Source organism: Spermophilus citellus, assembly GCF_964194105.1.
Source record: "Spermophilus citellus genome assembly, chromosome: 13".
Lineage (NCBI taxonomy): Eukaryota > Metazoa > Chordata > Mammalia > Rodentia > Sciuridae > Spermophilus > Spermophilus citellus.
The window spans coordinates 65625988-65649329 of NC_138193.1; the positions used below are offsets into that span (position 1 = coordinate 65625988).

General features: G+C 35.6%; 1 protein-coding gene across 2 annotated transcripts in view; it reads right to left on the bottom strand.

Annotated features, from left to right (window-relative positions):
• Positions 1 to 20812, bottom strand: part of REL (REL proto-oncogene, NF-kB subunit) — a 29921-nt gene extending 9109 nt beyond the window's left edge. For both annotated transcript variants that reach the window (XM_081263915.1, XM_081263914.1), the window contains exons 1-4: positions 20377 to 20812; positions 11641 to 11783; positions 8279 to 8427; positions 2867 to 2958 (exon numbers count right to left, since the gene is read on the bottom strand). In XM_081263915.1, coding sequence (XP_081120041.1) covers positions 2867 to 2958; positions 8279 to 8427; positions 11641 to 11783; positions 20377 to 20386 — 394 coding nt within the window. In that variant the 5' untranslated portion in view covers positions 20387 to 20812. The remainder of the gene's footprint in view (positions 1 to 2866; positions 2959 to 8278; positions 8428 to 11640; positions 11784 to 20376) is intronic.
• Positions 20813 to 23342: the final 2530 nt, after the last annotated feature.

The window sequence follows — 23342 nt, forward strand, 5'->3', positions numbered from 1 at the left end:
TCAGGGATAAAAGTGAGAATGCAAGTTCAGAGGCTGTCAACAACTGTCAAGATTAAAAACGATGTAAGCTTACATTCCTACAATGTCAGTGAAAAGACTGGAGACACTGGACTGAGATGGTCAAAGTGAGTAAACAAATAGTTTTTCTGGAATTGTTAAGGGTTCATGAAGAGAAGCAGTTGACGAGAAGATAGAAAAGATGTCAGAGCTTTATGTAGGTGACTTTGAATGCAGGGGCCATTTAATTTTTAAACTATATAAGAAGCCATTATAAGATTTATATCATAGTATTATTCTAAAGACCTGTGATTTGATTGGGGGAAAACTGCTACAATTCAAATTATGAAATGATGAGTTCCTAAACAAGGGAAGTGGCAAAAGGGCTGGAGGAAAGAATGGATGTTAAAACAAAAAGTAGCTGGGGCTATAGCTTAGAAGTAGAGCACTTGCCCATCATGTGCAATGCCCTGGGTTAGATCCCTAGCACCACACAAACAAAAAACAATCTAAACAACAGAAAACATTTGTTGATTGGGTTATTTGTTATCTTATTGTCTAATTTTTTGAGTTCTTTGTATACTCTGGATATTAGGGCTCTATCTGAAGTGTGAGGAGTAAAAATTTGTTCCCAGGATGTAGGCTCCCTATTTACCTCTCTTATTGTTTCTCTTGCTGAGAAAAAACTTTTAAGTTTAATTAAGTCCCATTTGTTGATTCTTGTTATTAACTCTTGTGCGATGGGTGTCCTATTAAGGAATTTGGAGCCCGACCCCACAATCTGTAGATCGGAGCCAACTTTTTCTTCTATCAGACGCAGAGTCTCTGATTTGATATCAAGCTCCTTGATCTGCATTTGGGGTAAAATTGGGGGTTCATAACCCACTTCAATCTAATGTATGAAATATGATATGTCAAGAGCTTTGTAATGTTGTGAACAACCAATAAAAAAAAAAGAAAAAAAAACACACAAAAAAAACAACAACAGAAAACATAAATACTGTGAAAGACCAACTGCAGGATTATTCCTTTTCCAAATCTTGTTAGACCATAAATCTTGGAGCCAGGCTACCTATATTCAAATTTTGCCTTTACCACTATTTATTTATATGACCTGGAGCAAATTAGTTTTTCTATGCATCCATTTTCTTGTTTACACAAAGGAGAGATGAATAACACCTACCTCATAGGTTGTCACAAGAATTAGATGAAGTAAAATATGTAAAGCACTTACTATATAACAGGAATTACCTTAAGCATTATCAAATGTTGTTAATATAATGCCTGGTTCTGGACTGTCAACAAACAAACGAAAACCTTCCACAGAAGTAGCAGATAAATTTCTGCATGATTTGGGACAGTTATATGACCGAAGCTTTAGTTTTCTCTTCCATAAAGCAGTGTTGCTTTAATGATTCAATAAAACAGTGTACATAAAGCTCATGACATTTATTCCCTGACATACAAAAAGGCCTTAATACATGACAGCTATTAACAATCTCCCTGTTTTATACTGCATCTAGACTTGAATGGCCTCTTTAATTTAAAAATCTGTTTTTTTAATTTGACATTGAATTGAAGCTTTAAGTGAGCATACTCTTGACCCATAAATTTACCAGTTCTGAAAATTTTATGCTAAGGAAATATTCACACAAGAGCTCAAAGTGCCTATTTGATGGAGTTTCTAAGTGAAATGAAAATAACCTAGAAGTTCATTACAATTACTAGGTAAACAAATTAAGTCCATTCAAACAAAAGAATAATCTGTTAAAAAAAATAGATCTGTAAGTACTGACAAGATGTTTAAGATATAATCTTGTGTAGAAAAAACTAAAGCAGTAGAATATGAAGCACAGAATGACTCCCTTTACATAAAAATGTACATCTGTTTATGCCTATACATGTATAAAGGAAATTCTAAAAAAAAATATACAACAAACTTAATAGTAGCCTTCTCTGGCAAGTGAGACAAAAGGAGAGGTAGGGGGATTTTGCTTTCACCTTTATACTAAATAGTATGAAAATTTAAGACCTAGAAAAAAAGAAATGCACAGGCTGGGGTGTGGCTCAGTGGTAGAGCGCTTGCCTATCATGTGCGAGGCATTGAGTTTGATCCATGGCACACATAAAAATAAATAAATAAAATAAAGGTATTGTGTCCATGTACAACTAAAAAAAATATTAAAAACAAACAACAACAAAAGAGATGCACATCCTATGGTCCATAAAAATAGTACTTGTCTGTAAGCACATTCCTTAAATTATCATTATTTCCTTTAAATTATTTTTACACATTCAGGAAAAACAAACCAACAATATAGGTATGTCTTAAATATGACAAATATATCTATTTATCATAAATTGTATTGTCATTCAATTCCTGACATGCCTATTTAAGTAGCTGCAGAACATGTTAGAAGGAAGAATACCATTATCATAGAAACCAATATCTAGTTCAAAACCCATTTACCCATTCAAACAATATAGAGTGCTAAAAAGTACCAGGAGCCACAACAGGATAATGCTATAAGTATAAATGCTTAATAAATTCTATCTAAATAAAATCCACCGAATAGTAAATATGTAGGGATATAAACAAATATACTATGAAAATGTCTTGTGGGATTTTCCCATTTATGTACTACTACTTCTACGCTTGGGAAAAAGTTTTGCTGTGGTCTATGCCTATGAATTAAATGCACTCCAATACCTTATAACCCTACTTATACCTCCAATACCTTACCTACTAACATTCACAATGTATATTGTCTGTTGGAAGAGTGGCATAAGGAAGGCCACATTTAAAGAGAACCAGTTTTCTTACAGAAAAAAAATGACATTCTCCACTGATAATTGAAATGATACTTACCATTGAAAGGATTGATTCCTGAACTTATTCTTGAAATAATGGCTTCCTTTACTTCTTTTTTCTTAACACATCGGATACCCAAATTTTGAAAACTAGGAGGAAAAGAATAAACTTTCAAAACTGCATTCTAGTTAACAAATAAACAAAAAAAAAAAAACTATAGAAACCAAGCATATATCCCACACTGAGGAGACATTATTTTGTTGGCTGGAGATATTAAAGCATGAATTGTATTTCTAATTGCTATGATAAAAATGGGAGAATTTTTTTTTTAAAGAGAGAGTAAGAGATGGGAAGAGAGAGAGAGAGAGAATTTTTAATATTTATTTTTTAGTTATCAGCAGACACAACATCTTTGTTTTGTATGTGGTGCTGAGGATCGAACCCGGGCCGCACGCATGCAGGTGAGCGCGCTACCGCTTGAGCCATATCCCCAGCCGCAAAATGGGAGAATTTTGAAAAGTGGTGTTATATTTCTAAAAGAACTGCTACAAGAAAAATGTACATATAGAATTATAGCATTTTTATATGTTATAATTATACCTTACCAATATGCCTATGTCAAATTTACCAAAGTAGACACAGATTAACGGGAAAGGAACACCAAAAAGCAAAATGTCGCCTCCCAAATTCATGATCAAATCAGTAAAATCTATGTATTTGATCATATAAAGGAAAAGGTATAAAAAGATGCCCACAGCCTCAAGTCCACAGGTGTGTTTGTTTTAGATGTAGGAATGTTGTCTACATTTAAAATCAAGTAACTGCATATAAACATTGGAAATTCTGAATTCTCTTTAATATTTTAGAGGTTTGGTAATGTAAGTTGGCACAGAAACAACTGGTAGGGGCTGAGCATCGGGGACCCCACTGATGCAGAACTCTACAGTTTGCTGTAATGCCTACTAGTCCTCTTAAACACAATCAGCTCCATTCGTTTATGCTGGCTGCGCAGCCCTGCCAGAGATCTGATTTTTGACTTCCACAGCCAATAGCAGTAGAATATGTTTTGTGCCATATTACATGATGTTACTGTAAGAAAGTATTGAAAAAAAAGTATTAAAATGTATTTTATTAGAAAGAGGTTTAATACTAACAACAATATTTAACAAAAGTTTCAAAATGTCATTTATGGAAAACTTCTCAATAGCTACAAATATTACTAATTTGCATATGTGTAGTACAGATGATGGTCAGGGGAACTCCCCCACCACCACTCAGTCATACTTGTTCCCGCATGGAAAAACCATGACATCATTAAAGTTGGGTGGGTGTGAATAAGGAAGCAAAACTCAATTATAGTAACACTACCATTTGTTCAAACTTCATATGACACTTGCAACCAGAGGCTGCCTTGTTTTTCTCTCTCCCCATGCTTCTACTGTCTCATGTTCATGCTCTGCACATTCAGACTTCTGATTGTTAAAATCTAAAATATCTTTGGCATTTTCTTCCTCTACTTCCAATACTAAAACATAAGTCATGAATTCTCAATCCTTTCTTAAAATTCTATAATTATAATCCTCTTCCTCAAAAGTAGTCCTTTACTGTGAAATATTTTTTGTTTGATTCTTAATTTTTCATTGACAAAAGATCTTTAAGAATTCTTCATACTTTTATACTACATGATTTTGTTTCATCTGAATAATGATTGCTAAGAATATTAGAAGTAATGAGGATTTTTGAAATTCTGAAGGTTGAGGGTGTAGCTCAGTGGTAGAGCACTTTCTACATTTGTGTAAGGCCCTGAGTCTGATCCCCAGCATGGCAAAAGAATAAGAAAAGGAAATTTCTGATACACAGAAACCAAAGATTACAAAAATTATATGAATCAATTATTAATTTGTTCATTCACATTCAACAAGTTTTGAAGTTCCCACTATCCCTTAAAAATTCTGGAAAGTAATGAGGACACACAATCCTCCCTTCATGGAGTTTATAGTTGCATACAAGAGTTGGCAAACTATAACTCCTGACCATATCCAGCATACTGCCTGGTTTTGTAAATTAAGTTTATAACAGAACAGTCGTACTCATGAATTTCAAGCCGAAACAGCAGAGTTCAGTAATTGCAACACAGACCCTAGAGCCTGCAAAGCCTAAAATCTTTACTATCTAGCTTTTTACAGAAAAAGTCTGCTAACCTCTACTCTGGATAATTTGATAGCTATTAAATAATCACACAAAAAAATGCTAAACTGAAATCATGACAAGGAGATATACATGATTTATGGAAGCCTACGATGGGAGAGTCAACCAATTCAGGGTGGACACAGGCCCCCTGTAAGGAAGTGATTCTTAATATGAATAGAACTGAACTAAGGGAAGAGAAGAGGAAAGAGACTTCCATGCAATGGCCCCTACAGAAGAACCTTGTGAGCAGAGGAAACTAAAGGAAGGCTTTTGTGATGAAAGCGTAGAGATCAGGCAGAGGAAGCACAATCCAACAGAAGGCTAGAACAAGTGGACCATGGGGGCTGGTAGGCCACAGAAGGAATGTTGTCCCTATTCCAAGAGCCACAGAAAGCCATTAAAATGTCTTAAGCAGGGAAATATTCAATTTGTATTTTAAAAGATATCTCTGGCTAAAGTGAAGGAAAACTAAGGGGAGGAGATCAAAAAAAGAGTTGATGCAAGGCCACCAGGGTTAAGGCTATCCCAACAACCACAATTTAAAACTGTTGAGGTAGTATGGTTTTCATGGGAGTTCACTAGGTGACATGGATAGATTCAAGAGCTATTTAGGAGGTATCTTAATGATTCACACACGTGTGAGGGGTCTATGTTTGGGGATTTTATAGAAACCACTAAGACAAGGTACAGTGAAAGGAGAACAATTTTGAGGGAAAAGAGCGGTGATCATGGTTAAGATCATGGTTTGTGGCATATTCTATTAGGGGGTCTTTTTGAGACATTTAAAAGAACATTAAGAGCAATCAGACTAAATACCATTCCCTAGTGAAAAGAACTAGGGATCCTTGGAAAAAAATGATGATACAAGGTCTGAATCAAGAAAAGTTCAAGTCTTGAACACATTGTTGTATCAGAAAGTGAAGAAGTGTATGAAGAAACATGGGGACATATTGAAAGGATATAGGAGACAGTATGAAAGGTTTGTTTTGATCAAATCTGGGTCAATTTGAAAATCAAAATAATGCCACTAATGGTCTATAATACCATGATTATAAGAATATAAGTTGACAGTGACACTTTTTAAATGGGGAAGGGAAAGAAGGAAAGATCCTTTCCTTACAATAGAATGCCAATTAATATCACCAAGAATAGAAAAAACTGAGATCACATGTGTCCTAAAGGGATCACCTCTGTAGATTTCTTGCCCAGTGTTTCATGAAACATGTTATGTTTCTCATGTTAAATATAATCCTAAATATAATGAGTAATCCTTAATGGGATCCTGGATTGGGGATAAAGACCGGGCAACCACAAAGGTCATTACTGGGATAAATGAAGTAATCCAAAAATTTAACTGCTACAATAAGAAAGAAGGAATGGCCAGAAAAGAAGGAAGTAAAATACATTTGTTCTCATAGAAATTAAGAAAAGAGAATATTTCCAGACAGGAGAGGTCAGGTTCAAAATGCTATTGGGAAGTCAAATAATACAGACAGGATTTATTTCTTGCGAAGTGTATATTACCAAACATTTTGTGTTTTGTGTTGTTATTATTAATAAGAGGATGCATTTTCTGAATAGTTATTATCAATATATAAGGAAACTGACTAATATTTCTGTTGTCATTAGTTTCATTTTTCCCCAAGAGCAATACATGCTCATTATAAAAATGAACAAGTTAGGAAAAAAGAAACCTCACAATTCTACCCATCCAAAAACAACCACTATTAATACCTTAGCATGTATATGTATAAACTTTTTAAACAAAAATAAGATTATTCTTCATATCTTGTTTTAAAACATATCTTGTTTTAAAATCTATTTTATTTATCTAGCTTATTATGAATCTCTTTATTTATCAACAGACATATCTGCAATGTTAGTTTTATGACTATTCAGAAGTACACTAAGTGAATGTACCACTTTATTTAACTTGTATCCTTTCTTATTTATAACTTTTTGCCATTACAAAGTTACAGTAAACATCATTAAATGTCTGAAAATGCTTAATAGTTTCCTGGGAATAAATTCCTAGAAGTAGAATTGCTGGCTCAAGGTGCTTTCATAGTTTTTAGGCTTTTGCTATGTAGCTATTAAATTGCCTGTCAGAAAGCTTTTTTTTTAAAAAAAAAAAAAAAAAAAGAGTGAGAGAGGAGAGAGAGAGAGAGAACTTTTTAATATTCATTTTCCAGTTCTCGGCGGACACAACATCTTTGTTGGTATGTGGTGCTGAGGATGGAACCCGGGCCGCACGCATGCCAGGCGAGCGCGCTACCGCCTGAGCCACATCCCCAGCCCCTGCCACTTTCTTAATAAATTCTTGTGGGGAGCCATTCTCACACGTGACTGGGCGACTCCTGGTTTGGGTCTGAGGCGTTCTGGCTGTGTCGGATCCGGCCCTCTCCTGATGAGAGAACCCGTCCATGTGGGGGTGTGACTGACCACTGACCCCGGGGGCCCAATCACTGACCCTGACCTTGGAATGCGGCCCCCCTCAACCTTCATTGGATGGAATTCTCCCCTGAATTTCTTGTTCCCCAATAAAAGGCTACTCCCTGGCGTGCTCGCTCTCTCTCTCTCCTGCTAGCCCTGAGTAATCCTTGCTGCCCTTCCGGGCGGTTAGAGCTGGGAACCAGAGAGGGGAGCCGACTCGGACCTGGCAATAGAAAAAAGGTAACTGAGTCTGTGTGTTTTATTTCGATCTCTGCTAGCTAACTTTTATGCCAAGAACCTCATTAATGAAACCATTGCGCTGGCCGCACGGTGGAAATTCTAGTTTTCCAACTTATTTTCTCATATGTGGCATTTTTAAAAAAGTTAACTACATGAAAAAATAGAATAAAAATTTCAGGAACTGTTCAAACTGAGAAAGAAAATCACAACATAAAGTTTGTTTTTACCTTTACTGATAAAAATAAGTATTCATGCTAACCATCATTGATGTGCTGTGTGTTCTAATGAAGAATGAAAATGTAGTTTTAACACAAATAGTAAAAAAATTTAAGTATACACATAGTAAATAGTATGACAAATTAATTTATTCTGCTAAAAAGTAACAGATGATCATGGACAGGAAATAGAACATTCTATACTTATCCTATTCCTAAAGATGTTTTTGATTATCGGCTGGGGCTGTAGCTCAGTGGCAGAGAGCTTGCCTAGCATGCATAGGTACTAGGTTTGATCCTGCCACTCTGTTTTAAAATAAAGGCATTCTGTCCATCTACAATTACAAAAATATATACATTAAAAAAAAGACGTTTGTGACTATGTACTTACAATAAAGGCCTGCGTTCTTGACCAAATTCTGCTTCATAGTAGCCATCTCTGCAGTCTTTTCCAACTAAATCATGAGGATGAGGTTTATAGGGGTCATTTTTTGTAACTAATGTAATTCTTACTTTTCCTTTTCCATAGTAGTTCATAATCTGGAAAAAGGGGGGATTAAATATATGATTCATAAATATATTTTATTAAGAACTGATTTACTAAATTGACAGTTCAATTTATATAATGTAATTAGCTCTAAATAAATAAAGTTCAACTGACCAGAAACTGCAGTAGAGATGAAACTTTCCAGAGAATACCAGTAGGAAAGAACTTACCTCTCAGCTGCTGGACATATTATTTTCTGCCCTAATTTCAACTGATCATATCATCTGATTATTTATTTCTTTTTAAAACAAGTAATATTATACTTTAATTTTTATCACAGAGCATGAGGAAGAACTGTTAGAACACTAAATCCTTTATCTTAGATGTACTATCATACCATAAATATCCCTTGAAAATATATAGTTAAACCACACTCAAAATAATAGCACATAAATATAATTTTACTTAACATGCAAGATTTAATTTTACAAAATAACTGTTAATCACTTATATAAAATAATATAAACAAATCTCAAGTGTTCCCTGTGTAATAATCAGTAAATCAAGCTGAGTTTAATAAGATAAAATCTCACTCAAATCTGGAACATTCCCAGTACAAAGGAGAGTAAGCATGGGAGAGGCAGGAGGACACTATGAGATGGAGAGAAACTAATGTTTACTTTCAAAGCTAGCAAATTTGCACGAATGAGCAGGGAATAAAAAAAACCAGCATACCCTAAAGGAGCAAGGTAGTTAAGTAGACTCAGTGGCGTACCAGGTAGAGGGCACTAAAATCCATAAATCTGAATTTAAACATAATTTAAACAGTAACCATGAAGTGTATGTTGCCTTTCTGGGTGGAAGAGAGGTAACCACTCAAGACTCTAGGACAGGCTTACAGTAGATAGAACTCAAGCTGGAAAGTGTTTAGGACCTTCTGGAATGGTAAGGATACAGATCATAGAAATATTTTAGAGACATAATGAATAAGTAGAATTATGGAGAAGAAAAAATTGACTTAAAGGATTGGAAAATAAAATTTTTAAAATTTACTTATTATGTTTTACCTTTAACATTTAAATAAAAGGATTTGGATAAACCAAATCCATACTGTACCAAAAATGTGACTTAAAATTAGAAAGTTGCTACAGTTAGATGGGAGCAAGAAGCTCCGGTATAATATTGCACAGTATAGTGATTAGATATAACAATAACGTACTATATATTTTAAAAGCTAGAAAAGGGCTAGGGATACAGCTCAGCAGTTAGTAGAGTGCTTGCCTTGCATGCACAAGGCCCTGGGTTCAATCATCAGCACATACCAAGAAAAAAAAAGCTAGAAGAAAGGAGTTTGAATATTTCACCATATAGACATGGTAAATGTTTGAGGAGATAAGTATTATTTAAAGTTTATATAGTGCATACATATATCAAACATTACATGGTATGCTATTCATATATATAATTTTTATGTTTTTATGTATTAGTTAAATAAATGAAAATAGGAATTTGGAATTCAATACAAAATGTTGGCATTACCTTATTCTATAATTTAACAATTCTCTTTAAATTCAACAGAATAAACTCTGTAAGTAGTGCAGTTATAAAATAGTGAATTAAGCTGGGCACAGTGGTGCATGCCTGATATCCTAGCAGCTCAGGAGGCTGAGGCAGAAGAATTGTGAATTCAAAGCCAGACTCCGCAAAAGCTAGGCGCTAAGCTACGCAGTGAAACCTTGTCTCTAAATAGAATACAAAATAGGGCTGGGGATGTGGCTCAGTGGTTGAGTGCCCCTGAGTTCAATCCTTGGTACCCCCCTCCCCAAAAATAGTGAATAAAGATCTGTTGATAAAAAATTAAATACCACTTTTCAAAATTCACTTTGCTATTAGCTTTTTTTTGTTTTGTTTTTTGAGATGAGATCCTGCTATTTTGCTCAGACTGGTCTTGAACTTCAGGATTCAAGTGATCCTCCTGTCTCAGTATCCCAAGTAGCTGAGACTACAGCATGTGCTACTATGCCCAGCTTGCTATTAAGCTTTTAAATTAGCATTTAAAGGATAAAAAATTAAAAGGTAAGTGAAATATAATTTACAAAAATAAACTGGTACAGGGGCTGGGGTTGTGGCTCAGTGGTAGAACGCTTGCCTAGCACATGTGAGGCACTGAGTTCGATCCTTGACACCACATAAAAATAAAGCCGAGTTGAAATAGAAAAGTCTCTAAAACAGATGGAAGATGTCTTGAAAGCACTGCAAACGAAGCTGTGGGAGGTTGAATCAAAATTGTCCTTTATGAGCTGCAAAAGCTGAACTCTGTTCCATGTTCCATGTTTCTTATTCTTTCCCACCCATTATGTCTTAAATGAGAAGAACTGTAGAATCATTTCTGCAGCTGTATTTTATGGCAAAGAGGTGATTGTTTCCCACATTAGAATTTTTAAGCTATTTTATGATACTTGCTGGAATTGGAATTTAGGAATTTGTATTCTGATAAGAAACTGGGCTGAGTTTTCAGAATTATTTTCTTCTCTGTGTCAAATTCATTATTATTGATTTTCTATTTTTTAAAGAACGATTTTGCTTTTAATACTTTGGACAGTATTAAATAGTGAATGATAAAAATCTTTTTAAAAATTAAATAAATAAATAAATGTGTACATCTGCAACTAAAAAATAAAAATAAACTGGTATATTTATCAAAGTCATTGTCAATTAAAAACTACTTTTGAAACTTATGCTAATATGAAAAAAGCCATTTTTTAAAAATTATACTATTTTAAATGATGCCAATGATGCAGAGTATCAGATGCAGGCAATAAAGATAAGGAAAAAGGAAAAAAAAATGTTCTTCTCCTTTTTGATAAGCCCTAGACTAAGACATTACAGGAAGAATTCTGATTCAGTTCTCAAATTCATGGTTCATCTACACAGTAATTTTCCTCACCTCTACATGAACATAATACTTTTTCCTCATTAAATGCTTTGTGTTCCATGAAAGGGATCATAATCCAAAAGCTGCCAATGTACACTTAGCACTGTGATTCTCTCTACATAGATTAATATACAAATAATTTTAATTATCTACATCAGGGAAGACTGTATTATAATTAAGAAATGTCCCTACCATCTAATACAGATTAGTTTAAAAGGGAATAAAGGAAAAAGACTATGGAGGTAATTAAAGAAAATGAGCCTTTAATATAACTGCAATAGCTAAAATATCAATCAACCAAAAGTGAGAAAGACACAGAAGGATCTATTACCTGGATAGATGGGAATGTTCGATTGTTCTCAGTGCTGTGCTCTCCTGGAATGCTGCCAGCTGACCGCCCTTCACATTTGTACCTAAAACGCATTCCCCTCTGCCTGGGTTGTTCGATTATCTTTATGTATGGGTTATACCCACCTGAAAATTTTAAAAGGGAAGGGTTCAGTGAGATTACAATAGGATTATAATAGATTTCTAACAATTTGGGTTTTTTTTTTTTTAAACAGCAGACTAAAACAAAGATTCTCCCTCCCAACATTAAAAGGTTGTAATGTAATTATCCAAGATTGATTGGAAGACACATCTTTTGTTCCCATTCAAATTGAGCTCATATGTAGTATTAACACAAGTCATACATCAACTGATTAATTAATGCTTTATTGCTTAATATCCACAGCTAATGCTAATATCAAGTTCTAAAATAACCACTTCATAAATATTCATTTTCCACATGAGATCAAGCAGAAGGGTTTTCCCCAAGATGCCCCAGAATGATGAAGAAGATAGTATTCAGCAGTACATTATACTCCCCAAGAGAGTACACATATTTAACTGTTTGGCTTAACACTGGATTCTTGGAAGTAGGTGAAAAGATCATTCCCTAAAAATGAAAATAATTTAAATTCTTGCAAAAGCATAAGTTTGGAATGTTAAAGGACTTGTACATTGTATACTAAAACAAGCCCCAGAAGAGACTTCAGGCTCAAAAGAATTTTCAAGCAGTCCCATCTAAACTTTTTCTACAATATAAGACACTATGGAGGAAAAGAAACCGCAACTATTTGTTTTATATAGCAATATTATTCAAAATTGCATCTGTAGGATAAGCTACTGATACACATACTTAATGAATGACTCTTAAAATAATTATGCTGAGTGAACAAAGCCAGACCAAAAGAGCACATATGGTATAAGTCCATTTAGAGCTAACTCTAGACTAAGTAAACTATAATGAAAGAAAGCAGATCACTAGTTGCCTAAAATGGGGTAAAGTTTAGGGGATGATGGACATGTTAATTATTTTCATTGTGGTGATGATTTAGGTTGTACACATAGGTCAAAACTTACCAAATTGTGTACTTTAAGAATGTGTAATTTGTTATACATTAATTATACATTAATAAGGCTGTTTAAAACATATGTATCTTTATCCTTTCTTATTATCCAAATCATGGAAATAAAAGTTCAATAAAGATACTCAATTGTGCTTAAAAGGGGTAATTAACAATGTGTTTTCATTTCAGGGGTATGAAGACATCTTCCATTCAAAAAAGAAAAAAAAAAGACTCTCCCCCAATCCATGTAGTGATTTCTAAATTCCCACAATTATAAATCCATTTCAATGAGGTTATCCTGTTAGAATGCAAGCAATTTCAGAAAAGATAAAACAGTGGGTCTTATTAGGTAAGTATAAGAAGAGGCCTTTTGAATCCCACCTAGCCATTTTTTAACAGTAAGTCCCTGGAAATGTTATTAAAATCTCTTAGTCTCCTCTGTAAAATGGGAATGATAATCATAACAGCACTACCTCATAGTGTTGTTGTGAGGATCAGACATCACATGTGTTAAAGTTCTTACTGTTATACATATGACATGGTGAAAAGAGGAGGAAAGAAAAAAGGTAAGCATTCTAGGGAGAAGGAAGAAGAGAGTGTCCATAGAAGAGTTTATTTAGGTATCACCAATGGAAGTAGAGTATGCTTCTACTCTTAGAGAACCAAAACTCAGAGCACACAAAGTAATACAGATTTCATTTTATGTGTTATGAGGAATCATTATTTTTATGCAGGGAAATCACAAGATCAGAATAGCATTCGAGAATAAGAACTCTAGTGGCACTGGACAGATTGAAAGTAAAAAGCAAGGTGATCAATTTAGAGTCCATTAAAATACAACAGTTCCCCCCTTATCCATGGGGGATATGTTCCAAGACCCCCCAGTGGGTTCCTGAAACTTTATAGACAGTGCTGAACTTTATATATACCATGTTTGTCCTATACATACACACCTATATATGCTAAAGTTTAATTTATAAATTAAGCACAATAAGAGATTAACAATAATAAAAAAATAGAACAATATATTCTAACAATAGTTATTGAAAACTTATTACTTATTTCTGGAAATTTCCACTTATTATTTTTGGACTATGGCTGACCACAAGTAACTGAATTATCAAAACCAAAACTGTGGATAAGTGGAGTCTACTGTCATGTGGGCAATGATGAGCATGTGTCTAAAATAAGGCAGTGATAATAGGAATCCAGGTTCATTTAAAAGGTAAAACTGCCAGTATTTGGTGCCTAGGCATTAGGCATCAGAAGAAAAATTAAAAGAAGTATTGATGATACCACATTTCTACTTTGGGTCACTGAATAAGTTATTACTGTTATCTTCAATTTTATTCAGCTTAAATCAGACTTCTTGTATTGAAGCTACTACCTATTTGTTTATTCAAAACACAAAGGGCCAGGAAAAACTAACTCAATCAAGTTCATAACTCTTTTTTCAATTTTACTGAAAAACCACAAGGCATGCATACAAATGAGTATTTCACAATTTATGTCGTCGTATATTTCAAAATCACATTACAATTTTGAATATTTCCTATCTTTATACATTCTTGTAGGTATATCTAAAAGAAGTACATTTCCCTCTCAATAGTTAAAATCAACAGTATTTTTCAGTGACATCTTAAATAATTTATGTGGTTGAACTAAAGGTCAAATAAATCCCTGCACACTACTTTAAGGTGTCTTGGTGGGAAACTGATACAGAATTACATCATTTATAGTAAGCTGTTAACTTCTTTGGAGGAGGAGGAGTATAAATAAAAATTCTAGGCTCATTGTGAGCAAAGTGAGCAGTAATTTATTGACGTTTTAAAAAACTATCTAGTGTGTTAATGAAGTAAGTCTATAGACAAAAGAACAGAAAAGCAATTGTTGAAAAGATTAAATAGAATACTTTTAAAAAGTTTTTTAAAATGCTGAAAAATGACATCAATATTAGTTATCATATAATATTGTGTACTGAAAAGTTCTTGAAGTTTACTTTTTCTATTACGGAAGTTCTTAATTGGTAAAAAGTTTCACTAACAACCAAGTAACCAAATTTTTTGTAACAGTCTATACCTCCCCAGCTGAAAATAATTTCCTCTTCCTGTAAATAAAAATAGTACTTTTGTTTATAATAATTATTCCAAATAACTTTAATTCAGGGAGGATTCATTTTATTTGTTCTTGAAATAAAGCTACCTGCTTTATTTCTTTTAGATACTTGAAGGTAGAAACTACATTACTCATAAGTGCCTTATATACAAATATTAAGTAAATATCTATTGGGTGAATGATTTAAAATCTGAAGATATTTTGTTTGTGCAAGTTACTCAAACATGAAAAGACTATATTAATGATTAATAGATCTTCTTCATTAGATTCTGCTATGATGAAAAAAGCAGTGCTTTGTAGGTACTAGAATTGCCATACCTTCCTACTTCCTCACACCCATTCATATGCTGATTTCTTTATCTGTGGCTGTGATTTTTAAAACTTCCTAGCTATAAATAATTTATATTATATATCAGTACAATGCCAAGTTATTTCCTTCCTCGGGACGGTTTTGCAAATGCCACTCTTCCCACAGATAAAAAGTGCTGAAATGTAGTCACATATGGAGTAGAAGAAGGTAAAATATAAATCAGGGAATTGTAGGGAAAAATGAGTACTCTTAACTAAGATTACTGAATGTCACTACAGTTTTGAAAAGCACTGAAATGTCTTCAAAATGAGTTCTAAACAATTTGATTACTGTATTTTTCTTTAACCAATACTGCGTAAAACTAGGATTGTCCCTATGTTTTGAACAGTGTTGTAAAATGCTAATGCAGACCAGAACATCTGAAATATAGCCCAAATTTTTGCAATGTATATTTATGATTTATTTGCACTAAGGAAAAAAAGAGTGCTATATAAAAATCACACAATAAAGTATTAGTTTTTTATTAAAAAAAGAAATTACATTGAAGTAAAAGATAAAAATAGATTACCAATTGTCAGAAATACACACATTCACTAAAATCTTTTTTTTTTTTTTTTTTTTAGTGGTATTGGGGATTGAATCTAGGGCCTTGCACATGCAAGGCAAGAGCTCTACCACCAAGCTACATAACCAGTTCCATATTCATTAAAATCTTATTGCTATGGGGCTGGGGATGTGGCTCAAGCGGTAGCGCGCTCGCCTGGCATGCGTGCGGCCCAGGTTCGATCCTCAGCACCACATACCAACAAAGATGTTGTGTCCGCCCAAAACTAAAAAATAAATATTAATAAATAAATAAATAAATAAAAATTTAAAAAAAATATTATTGCTAGCATTAGGAATCAGTATTAAGTATACAGTGAAAAATATTAATTACATTTAATATAATTTTAAAGCACTTTGTATATATTTGATCCTAACTTTAATCTTCATAAAGAAAGAACTTATCCTATTTTACGGGTGATAAAACTATAAAATTCAAAATTATATAAAGTAATGAGAAAAAAAATTATGAATGACATTAGCTACAGTGACAGCTCAGATTCCAGGATACCAAACTTAAGCAACAACAAACATAAAAAGCAGCTAAGGGTAAAATTACAATAACTGATTCAGCACATTTAAAAAAAATACCTGCAATCTAAAATAAATATATTCTAGTTTAATAAAATAATTCATCTTGGTATAAGTAGTTTAATAAAATAATTCATCTTGGTATAAGCAAGTATAAGAGTCAATAAAATCTTTAGAACAAAGTTGTACTGGAGATGTACATCAGAAACACCTAAGTAGCTTTTCCAAAACATAGGACATGCCTTGACCCCATCTCAGAGCCCAACAGGAAGAACTCTTCAAGGGTAAAGCTGTTTCTGAAAGAGCCTTTCAAGCCAGTTTAACACATTCCTAATTCAAGAACCACAGCCCTAAAATTTGAAGAAGTAGAAACAATGATGCATATATCTGAAGCAGCAATCCCAAATTCAGGTCTGCTTCCTGGATAAATAAGGCAGAGCAATTCTGACTAGTTGTAACTCCTTTTCTCTCCTGATCAAAACAGATTATTCAAAATGCAAGCAAGAGAAAAAGACAAAGGGATAGCCTTCAACTGCTCTAATTTGTTTTAAAAATAAACCATTTACAAAATAAATATTTTAACATACTTCTTGCAGTACAATACACAAATATTTGATATGCCAATGTGTCAAAACACCACAATTAAGAAAGCTGACTAGAGTGCCTCTCTCATAGAGCTCCTGGATGACATTTTGCCTGGCACCCAAAGGAGCAAAAGGGGCTAAGAATACATACTTTTCCAAATATCACCTCTACTCATGGTGGAAAAAAAGAGAATAGGATCTATTCTTTTTTCCTCCAACAAGATCTATCAAAGTTTACTTCAATACAACAGATTGACTTTGAATTGGCCTTAAGAATCCAGGTAATGGAATTTTCAAATGAGTAGTCAACTGATGTATGCACCACAAGGTAAAAAGGATATTATAGATTTTGGCAATAGAGATTCCACTGCTATAGAGGTGGGAGAAAAACTTTTGACCTACCGGGTGAAAAAGTAGAGAAATGTTTAAAATCTGTCCCAGATTATACAGGTATTTAAATAAAAAAAAAAAAATACATGGCAGGGCCAAATCATCTGTTAAGATTTCTAGACTTAAAAATACAGGAGGGCGAGTTAAATATGAATTTCAAGTAAACAAATAATTTTTTTAGTGTAAATCTATCCTATATAATATTTGGGTCATGTGCCTACAAACGCAATCATGTACAGAGAACACAAATGGGAGGGAATTGGAACAAAAGAAATTTGAGTGACTTGTTATATTAAAGAACAATAGGACATACCCCTAGATGTTGCTACTTATGATTCATTTCATTCACTCATTCTCCTTATGTTTATTATATATCACTTCAATTTTTATACCACTGTTATCTCTTTTTCATGTGTTACAGTTCTTAAAGAACATTCATGTTTGTGTGCAATCTTTTACTTAAAAAAGTCATTTGCTTTAGCTATCCATTCCTAACTTCCAGTTCTATTATTAAAGAGTAAGTTGCCATATACTTACATCCATTTTTTTTCTCCTTACTCAAGAGAAAAATAATTCTCTTGAAATTCATACTACAAAGAGGTGGTTAAGTATTATGGTTCACAAAAACAATTTTTTGTGTACTTCCTATTCTGTTACATAGCAGAGTCATACTACAGAAAAATGTGCATAAAAAGAAATTATCTAAATTTTAAGTCAACTTAACCAAAGAGAGTACGAATTATTAGTAAACATAGTCACATACCACACGAGAACATTTTGCTTTTTTTACTGAAAAGTTTCCAATTTAGACATAAAATACTTATATTAAATAGAATAGAATTATAAATATACAAAGGTAATGTCTACTTAACTATGCAGCTTTGATAGGTTTGGGAACACATTTTTTTCACTTTGCCTATTCTAATTAATTGTGTCAAGAAATTAGAATCAGGAGTATTGTTTAAAGGGGGGGAGGCAATGAAAAACAATGACCAAGTTATGAAACCCTAAATAACTAATCTGTCAATTTATATTACAACATTTAGAATCATTATATAAAGTACCAGCTACTCATAGCATTTATATAATTTTTATAATTTATATAATTTTGATGATGATTATGCTCTTATGTTACTTTTACATTATAGGGATCATCTCTTCAACTACACATACCTATTTACATATAACATCCGGTGAGAAATGAAGAAATAGTCTTAAATGCTTGGTAATCAATAAAAATACTTTTTGAGGTTTTTAATACTATCTTACTACAAACAGAATCTAAAGTAAATAATAAACTCATTAAGCAAATTTTTTCCTGTCACTCTTTCAGCTAAATTAGTTCCAAACCAGAATGGGAATTTATAATTTAATGAATCTTTTTCTCTCTTTAAGGTCTTTACAACTGATTAAAAAAAAAGTATAACCTGACTTCTTTAAACATTTTTTTGTTTTTTTTTTACCTAGTAGTTGCAAATAACTGAATTACAATTTAAATAACTTGTTGTATTTTAAATAGTTCCATTTAATGCAACTTTTTAGAAAAGACCAAAAAAGATAACCACCCTACAACTTCCAAACCTTTGAACTTTCAGTTTCTTTACACTTCCCTTTCAATATAGAGACTCAGTCCTCATAACAAAAATATACTGTCATTAAACAAGTTTAAGTTGCATCACATTTTAAAATCAGGTAGGTCATACAATACTCTATGTAGAAACGATTTTTTTTTCTATTTTAGAAAAGTTTTAAGTATTACATATATGAAAGATCAGTCTGGTCAAATAGCCAACAGTGGACCTTTTTTACTTAAAATGCTCACCATTCATTAGTTCTTTCATACACCATCTCTTCCTGATAACCAATAAACTAAACATTTGATGTCATCCTTGTACTTTTAATCTAAACATCTATTGAATTGATATTTTCAAGATTCTCTGAAAGTCTGGGGTCATTTAAGTGAGTAAAGGGAAAGTTGAAATATTTTAAACTACACTTGTCTTCTCACACGAAAACCACAGACAAACTGAAATCAAATGTCATGTGAAACACCCCAATTTCCTTTTCAGCGTACAGCAGTAGCTATGGTATTGTTCTGCTCAACCCTTTAAAGAGGTTCTTTTTGCTTTCTACTTCCTCTTCTCTACCAGACATCAGCTTTCTACCGAGGGTCACTACAGGAGGCAGTAGGAAGCATGCGGGTCAAGAACAAACAAGACCCTCTTCATTCAGCCTCCTACTACAGCCTTAAGGTGTCATTTTAGGCTTCCGGCTTTTGCTTGCGCTGCACCCGATGCTGGGGCAGTGCAACTGCAACACCCCACCCTCACCCCGCCAAAATCCCGGTAATGATCCAACCTAGTCTACTTGACTTACCCGCTTTGAGTTACAGGCAGCCCTACATCATGGCTATCTATACAACTCTTCCTCCCTTTCCCTGCAAGCTGTTTAACTTGTTTCCCTGCGAAGCAACAAATCCAACCATTTATAGACGAAAAGAAATATTTAGGGGATACCGTTGTTTTCATGCCTAGCCATTATTTTAAAGCACAAATAGTTTCAAAATCCTTTCCCCGTTGCTGCTAACAAGAGGGGGACTTGGAACTCGACGTCTCTACTCGGTAAGTTAGAAAAGTCTGCGCTTGAGTTCCCAGTAAAAGTCATCCACTTTGTTTCCACTTAATACCTGTTAAAATAACACTAAGAAACTTACGGCAGCGCCACATTTTACACAACTGTCAGCACAAGAACTTGGAACTTGATGAAATTAATCTAAACAGGGAGAGAGTTCGCCCGAGGTCTGAAGCTTCCTCATTCTCGTCCAAAAATACAAAACCACCATTTCTATGCAACTCAACCTTTTAATACGAGAACTCTTCGTCCTCCCTTATTTAATTACTTCCCTAATCCCCAAATCAAGTTGTTGGGAATTTCTAAAGTTCCGGCTATTACAAGAGCATCAGATTACACAGCGCGGCTTTGATTTCGCACGCAAACCTTCAAGCAGGTAACTTTTTCTGACAATTTGCCAGATGAGGCGATTTCAAAGCCAGAATGTGCCATCAAAACAGATCCCGAATCCCAGAGCAGCACCACCCCGCAGAAGAGCTCCTTCCCCGTCCGGCCGCGATGGGCGCACTCACCGGAGGCCATGGCTCCGCTCTCCGCGCAGTCGGGCCGGCAGCTCCAAACGTCGGGGCCGGAGGCCGTCAGCCAGGCAGCCGCCAGTCAAGTCAGGAGGCCGCGGGACCTTTGCCGTCGGGACCCCAGTCCCCCTGACCACCCCCGGGCCTCCTCCTCTTTCCCGCCCTCCCCTGGGCTTGCGGCTCACACCTTCCCACCCCCTGAATTCTCGCGCTCAGGGTCACCACTGTCGCCCGTCCAGCCAGCGGGAGACAGGAGCAGGGGGCGGAGCGGGACAACAGCCGAGCGCCTGCCCGGCCAAGAGGCTGGCAGCCCGGAGGGAGGGGAATTTCCCGCGGCTGACGTAGGGCTCCCCACCGCCTTTCCCGGGGGCGGGGGGCGGAGCGTTCTCGAGGCTGGCGCGCGCGCACCCGCACAGAGCAGCCCGCTCCCCGCCCCGGCCCCGCCCCCGCGCGCTCCCCGCCCCCGCGCGTGGGCCCCTAGAATTGTTGCGGGATTGGGTCCCGGTGCAGATGCTGGAGCGCGGGGTCTGCGGGAGTGCGGGGACGATAAAGAGCTCCGGCAGCTCGGAGGTGACGGCTCTGAGCGTGAGAAGACCGCCGGCTCCCGAGAAATCCCCCTCCTCCGGGTTGTCCTTCGGAGTGTGGCTTAAAGTTCAGGAGCTGGTGGGAGGGTGAGGTGACGTCGAGAGGGTCGGTCGCCCGGGAGCACCTGGAGGCGGGCCGGGCGGCCTCCTGGCTCGGGGGGTGGGGTGTGGAGAACGGCCCGGGGTTTTCGATAGGTGGTTCCCCCTCTTCCCGATTTCGCACATGCAAATCTCCACCCCCGCGCCGGGGCGCGTTGGAGCGCGGGCGTCGCGGCGTGCCCTCGAGGGGAAGTGCGGAAGCGGCCGTCGGCGAGGTTCATTTGTAATTCGTGTATTTGCATAGGGGACCCCCGCAGTCTGATTTTCCTTCTTTATATCTACATTTTGAGGGCTTGGTTAACTACGTATTTTATGTACTAAAACCTTTTAAACTCAAAAGGTCTGCACTGCACAGTGAGTGGACACTGTATCTTGAGATTTGACAGATACCCATGAGGAAGGGGGTGCTGAAAGAAGCATTTAGTGCATTAAAGGATCCATTATAACTTTATTTCTTTCATTTGCTAATAAACACCTGTTTCCTTGTCTAATATGTGTTGATATCTTCATTTTGTAAACGAGTTAATAAGGATTTGGAGAAATTAAGTACTTCAGAATGCTGGTTAAAGGGAAAACGGTTTAAACCCAAAGTTATCTGATTCCAAGTCTCCACGCCTTTTCTCTGGTCCCCGTGGTGCCAAAAATAACTATTTGGAGAGGAAAGGAATGGGGAATATTAACCTGCTTTATGAGTGGCCCAAACCGGTGGACTCCCTGGAAGAAATCATTAAAAATAAAACCTTGCCATTCCCCAAATAGCTCTCCACAAAAATGTACAATGTACAGAAAAGGTAACAGTTCTATAATTGGGTAATTAAATCATATTGTGATGCACATCATAGTTGATCCACTAAAGAGATGGCAAAGACCAAAAAAAAAAGAAAACCTCAATCAATAATAATCCATTAAAATAATGTTGATTGTCTTTATCCAAAATAAATAAAATAGGAAGTTACATCTTGGAGCCAAGAGCCAAGGCTTAAAACTACTAGAGATTTTTTTAGGGTTTAGACTGGGAAAAAATGTTTATTATTCTATAGCTGATAGCTGGACGTTGCAGTTTATATAGAGGAGAATGGCACATGTTATTTTTCCTTGAGGGCTTATAGTCTTTGATGTGTTTCTTCAACAAATATCTACTTTGCCAGATGCCCTTCTAGGTTGTGGACTATACACTAGATTAACATGATAAAAAAATGGCCTTCCTGTAGCTGTGTCCTACATGAAAGACAAAGTATATTAGCAAATAAGACCAATTTAAATACTATTATTAAAATATTTTGTTACTTTATTACTATAAAGAAAATAAGGAGGTGGGGGTAAGAAGTCAGGAAGAGAGATGCACTTAAGAGGTGACACTTGAGCTGAGATCCAAGCAGTAAGAAAGAGGCCTCTACAGGAAGATGCAGGCAAAGAACATGCCAATGGAGGGAAACAACAAGCACCACTCTTTCTGAGGGACTGGAAGAAGGCAGTAGGGCTACAGTATTCTGAATGAAATGGAAAAGTGAAGAAGGGGCCAGATCATGAAGGGCCTTATAGGGCATGGTACACAGGACTGAATTTTACTCCAGTTGCACATTGGAACCCTGTCAGAAATTTTTAAGTGAGTAATTGATGTATGGGTACCATATGTTTATTCTGGTTGATGTGTTAAACTGTTAGTATGTGCTCACTAAGGGCAGGAGTAAAGACAGAGCAGCTAGGAAGCTGCTGACATAGAGAAGTAAAGGTTTGGACTAGTGTTTTCGTGAAGAGATGATAAAAGGAGGTCAGATACAGTGAGATTTTGGTGAGAGAACTTTCAGATGAAATTGAAAAAGATGAGTATAAAACATGACCTTGAATTTGGCAAAATGGAAGTCATTAGTGACCTTGATAAGAACCACATGAGTATAAGGGAGAGGATGAAAGCTGAATTGGAGCAGGTTGAGAGAAAAAAAATGGATGGAAATGATGAGTATAAACAACTTTTTCAAGAGTGTTAAAGGAAACAGAGAAATGGGGCAGAAGCTGGAGGAGGATGTGGATTTGTATTATGCTAAGGGCTGTCACTAAGAACCTCAATCGCAACAGGTTAACATAAATTCACAGTCCAGTGTGAACTAGATGGTTTTCTTCCAGGAGTGACTCAGGGACCCCAGCATCTTTCAAGCTGCCTTGCAAAAGGAAAGAGTAGATCACTAATAAGAGATTTGTATGAACCAGGCCTAAAGGTGGAATACATTCCTCTGAACACAGACTGTTTTTCACAGGACCTCCAAAGGGGGGCTGAGAAAT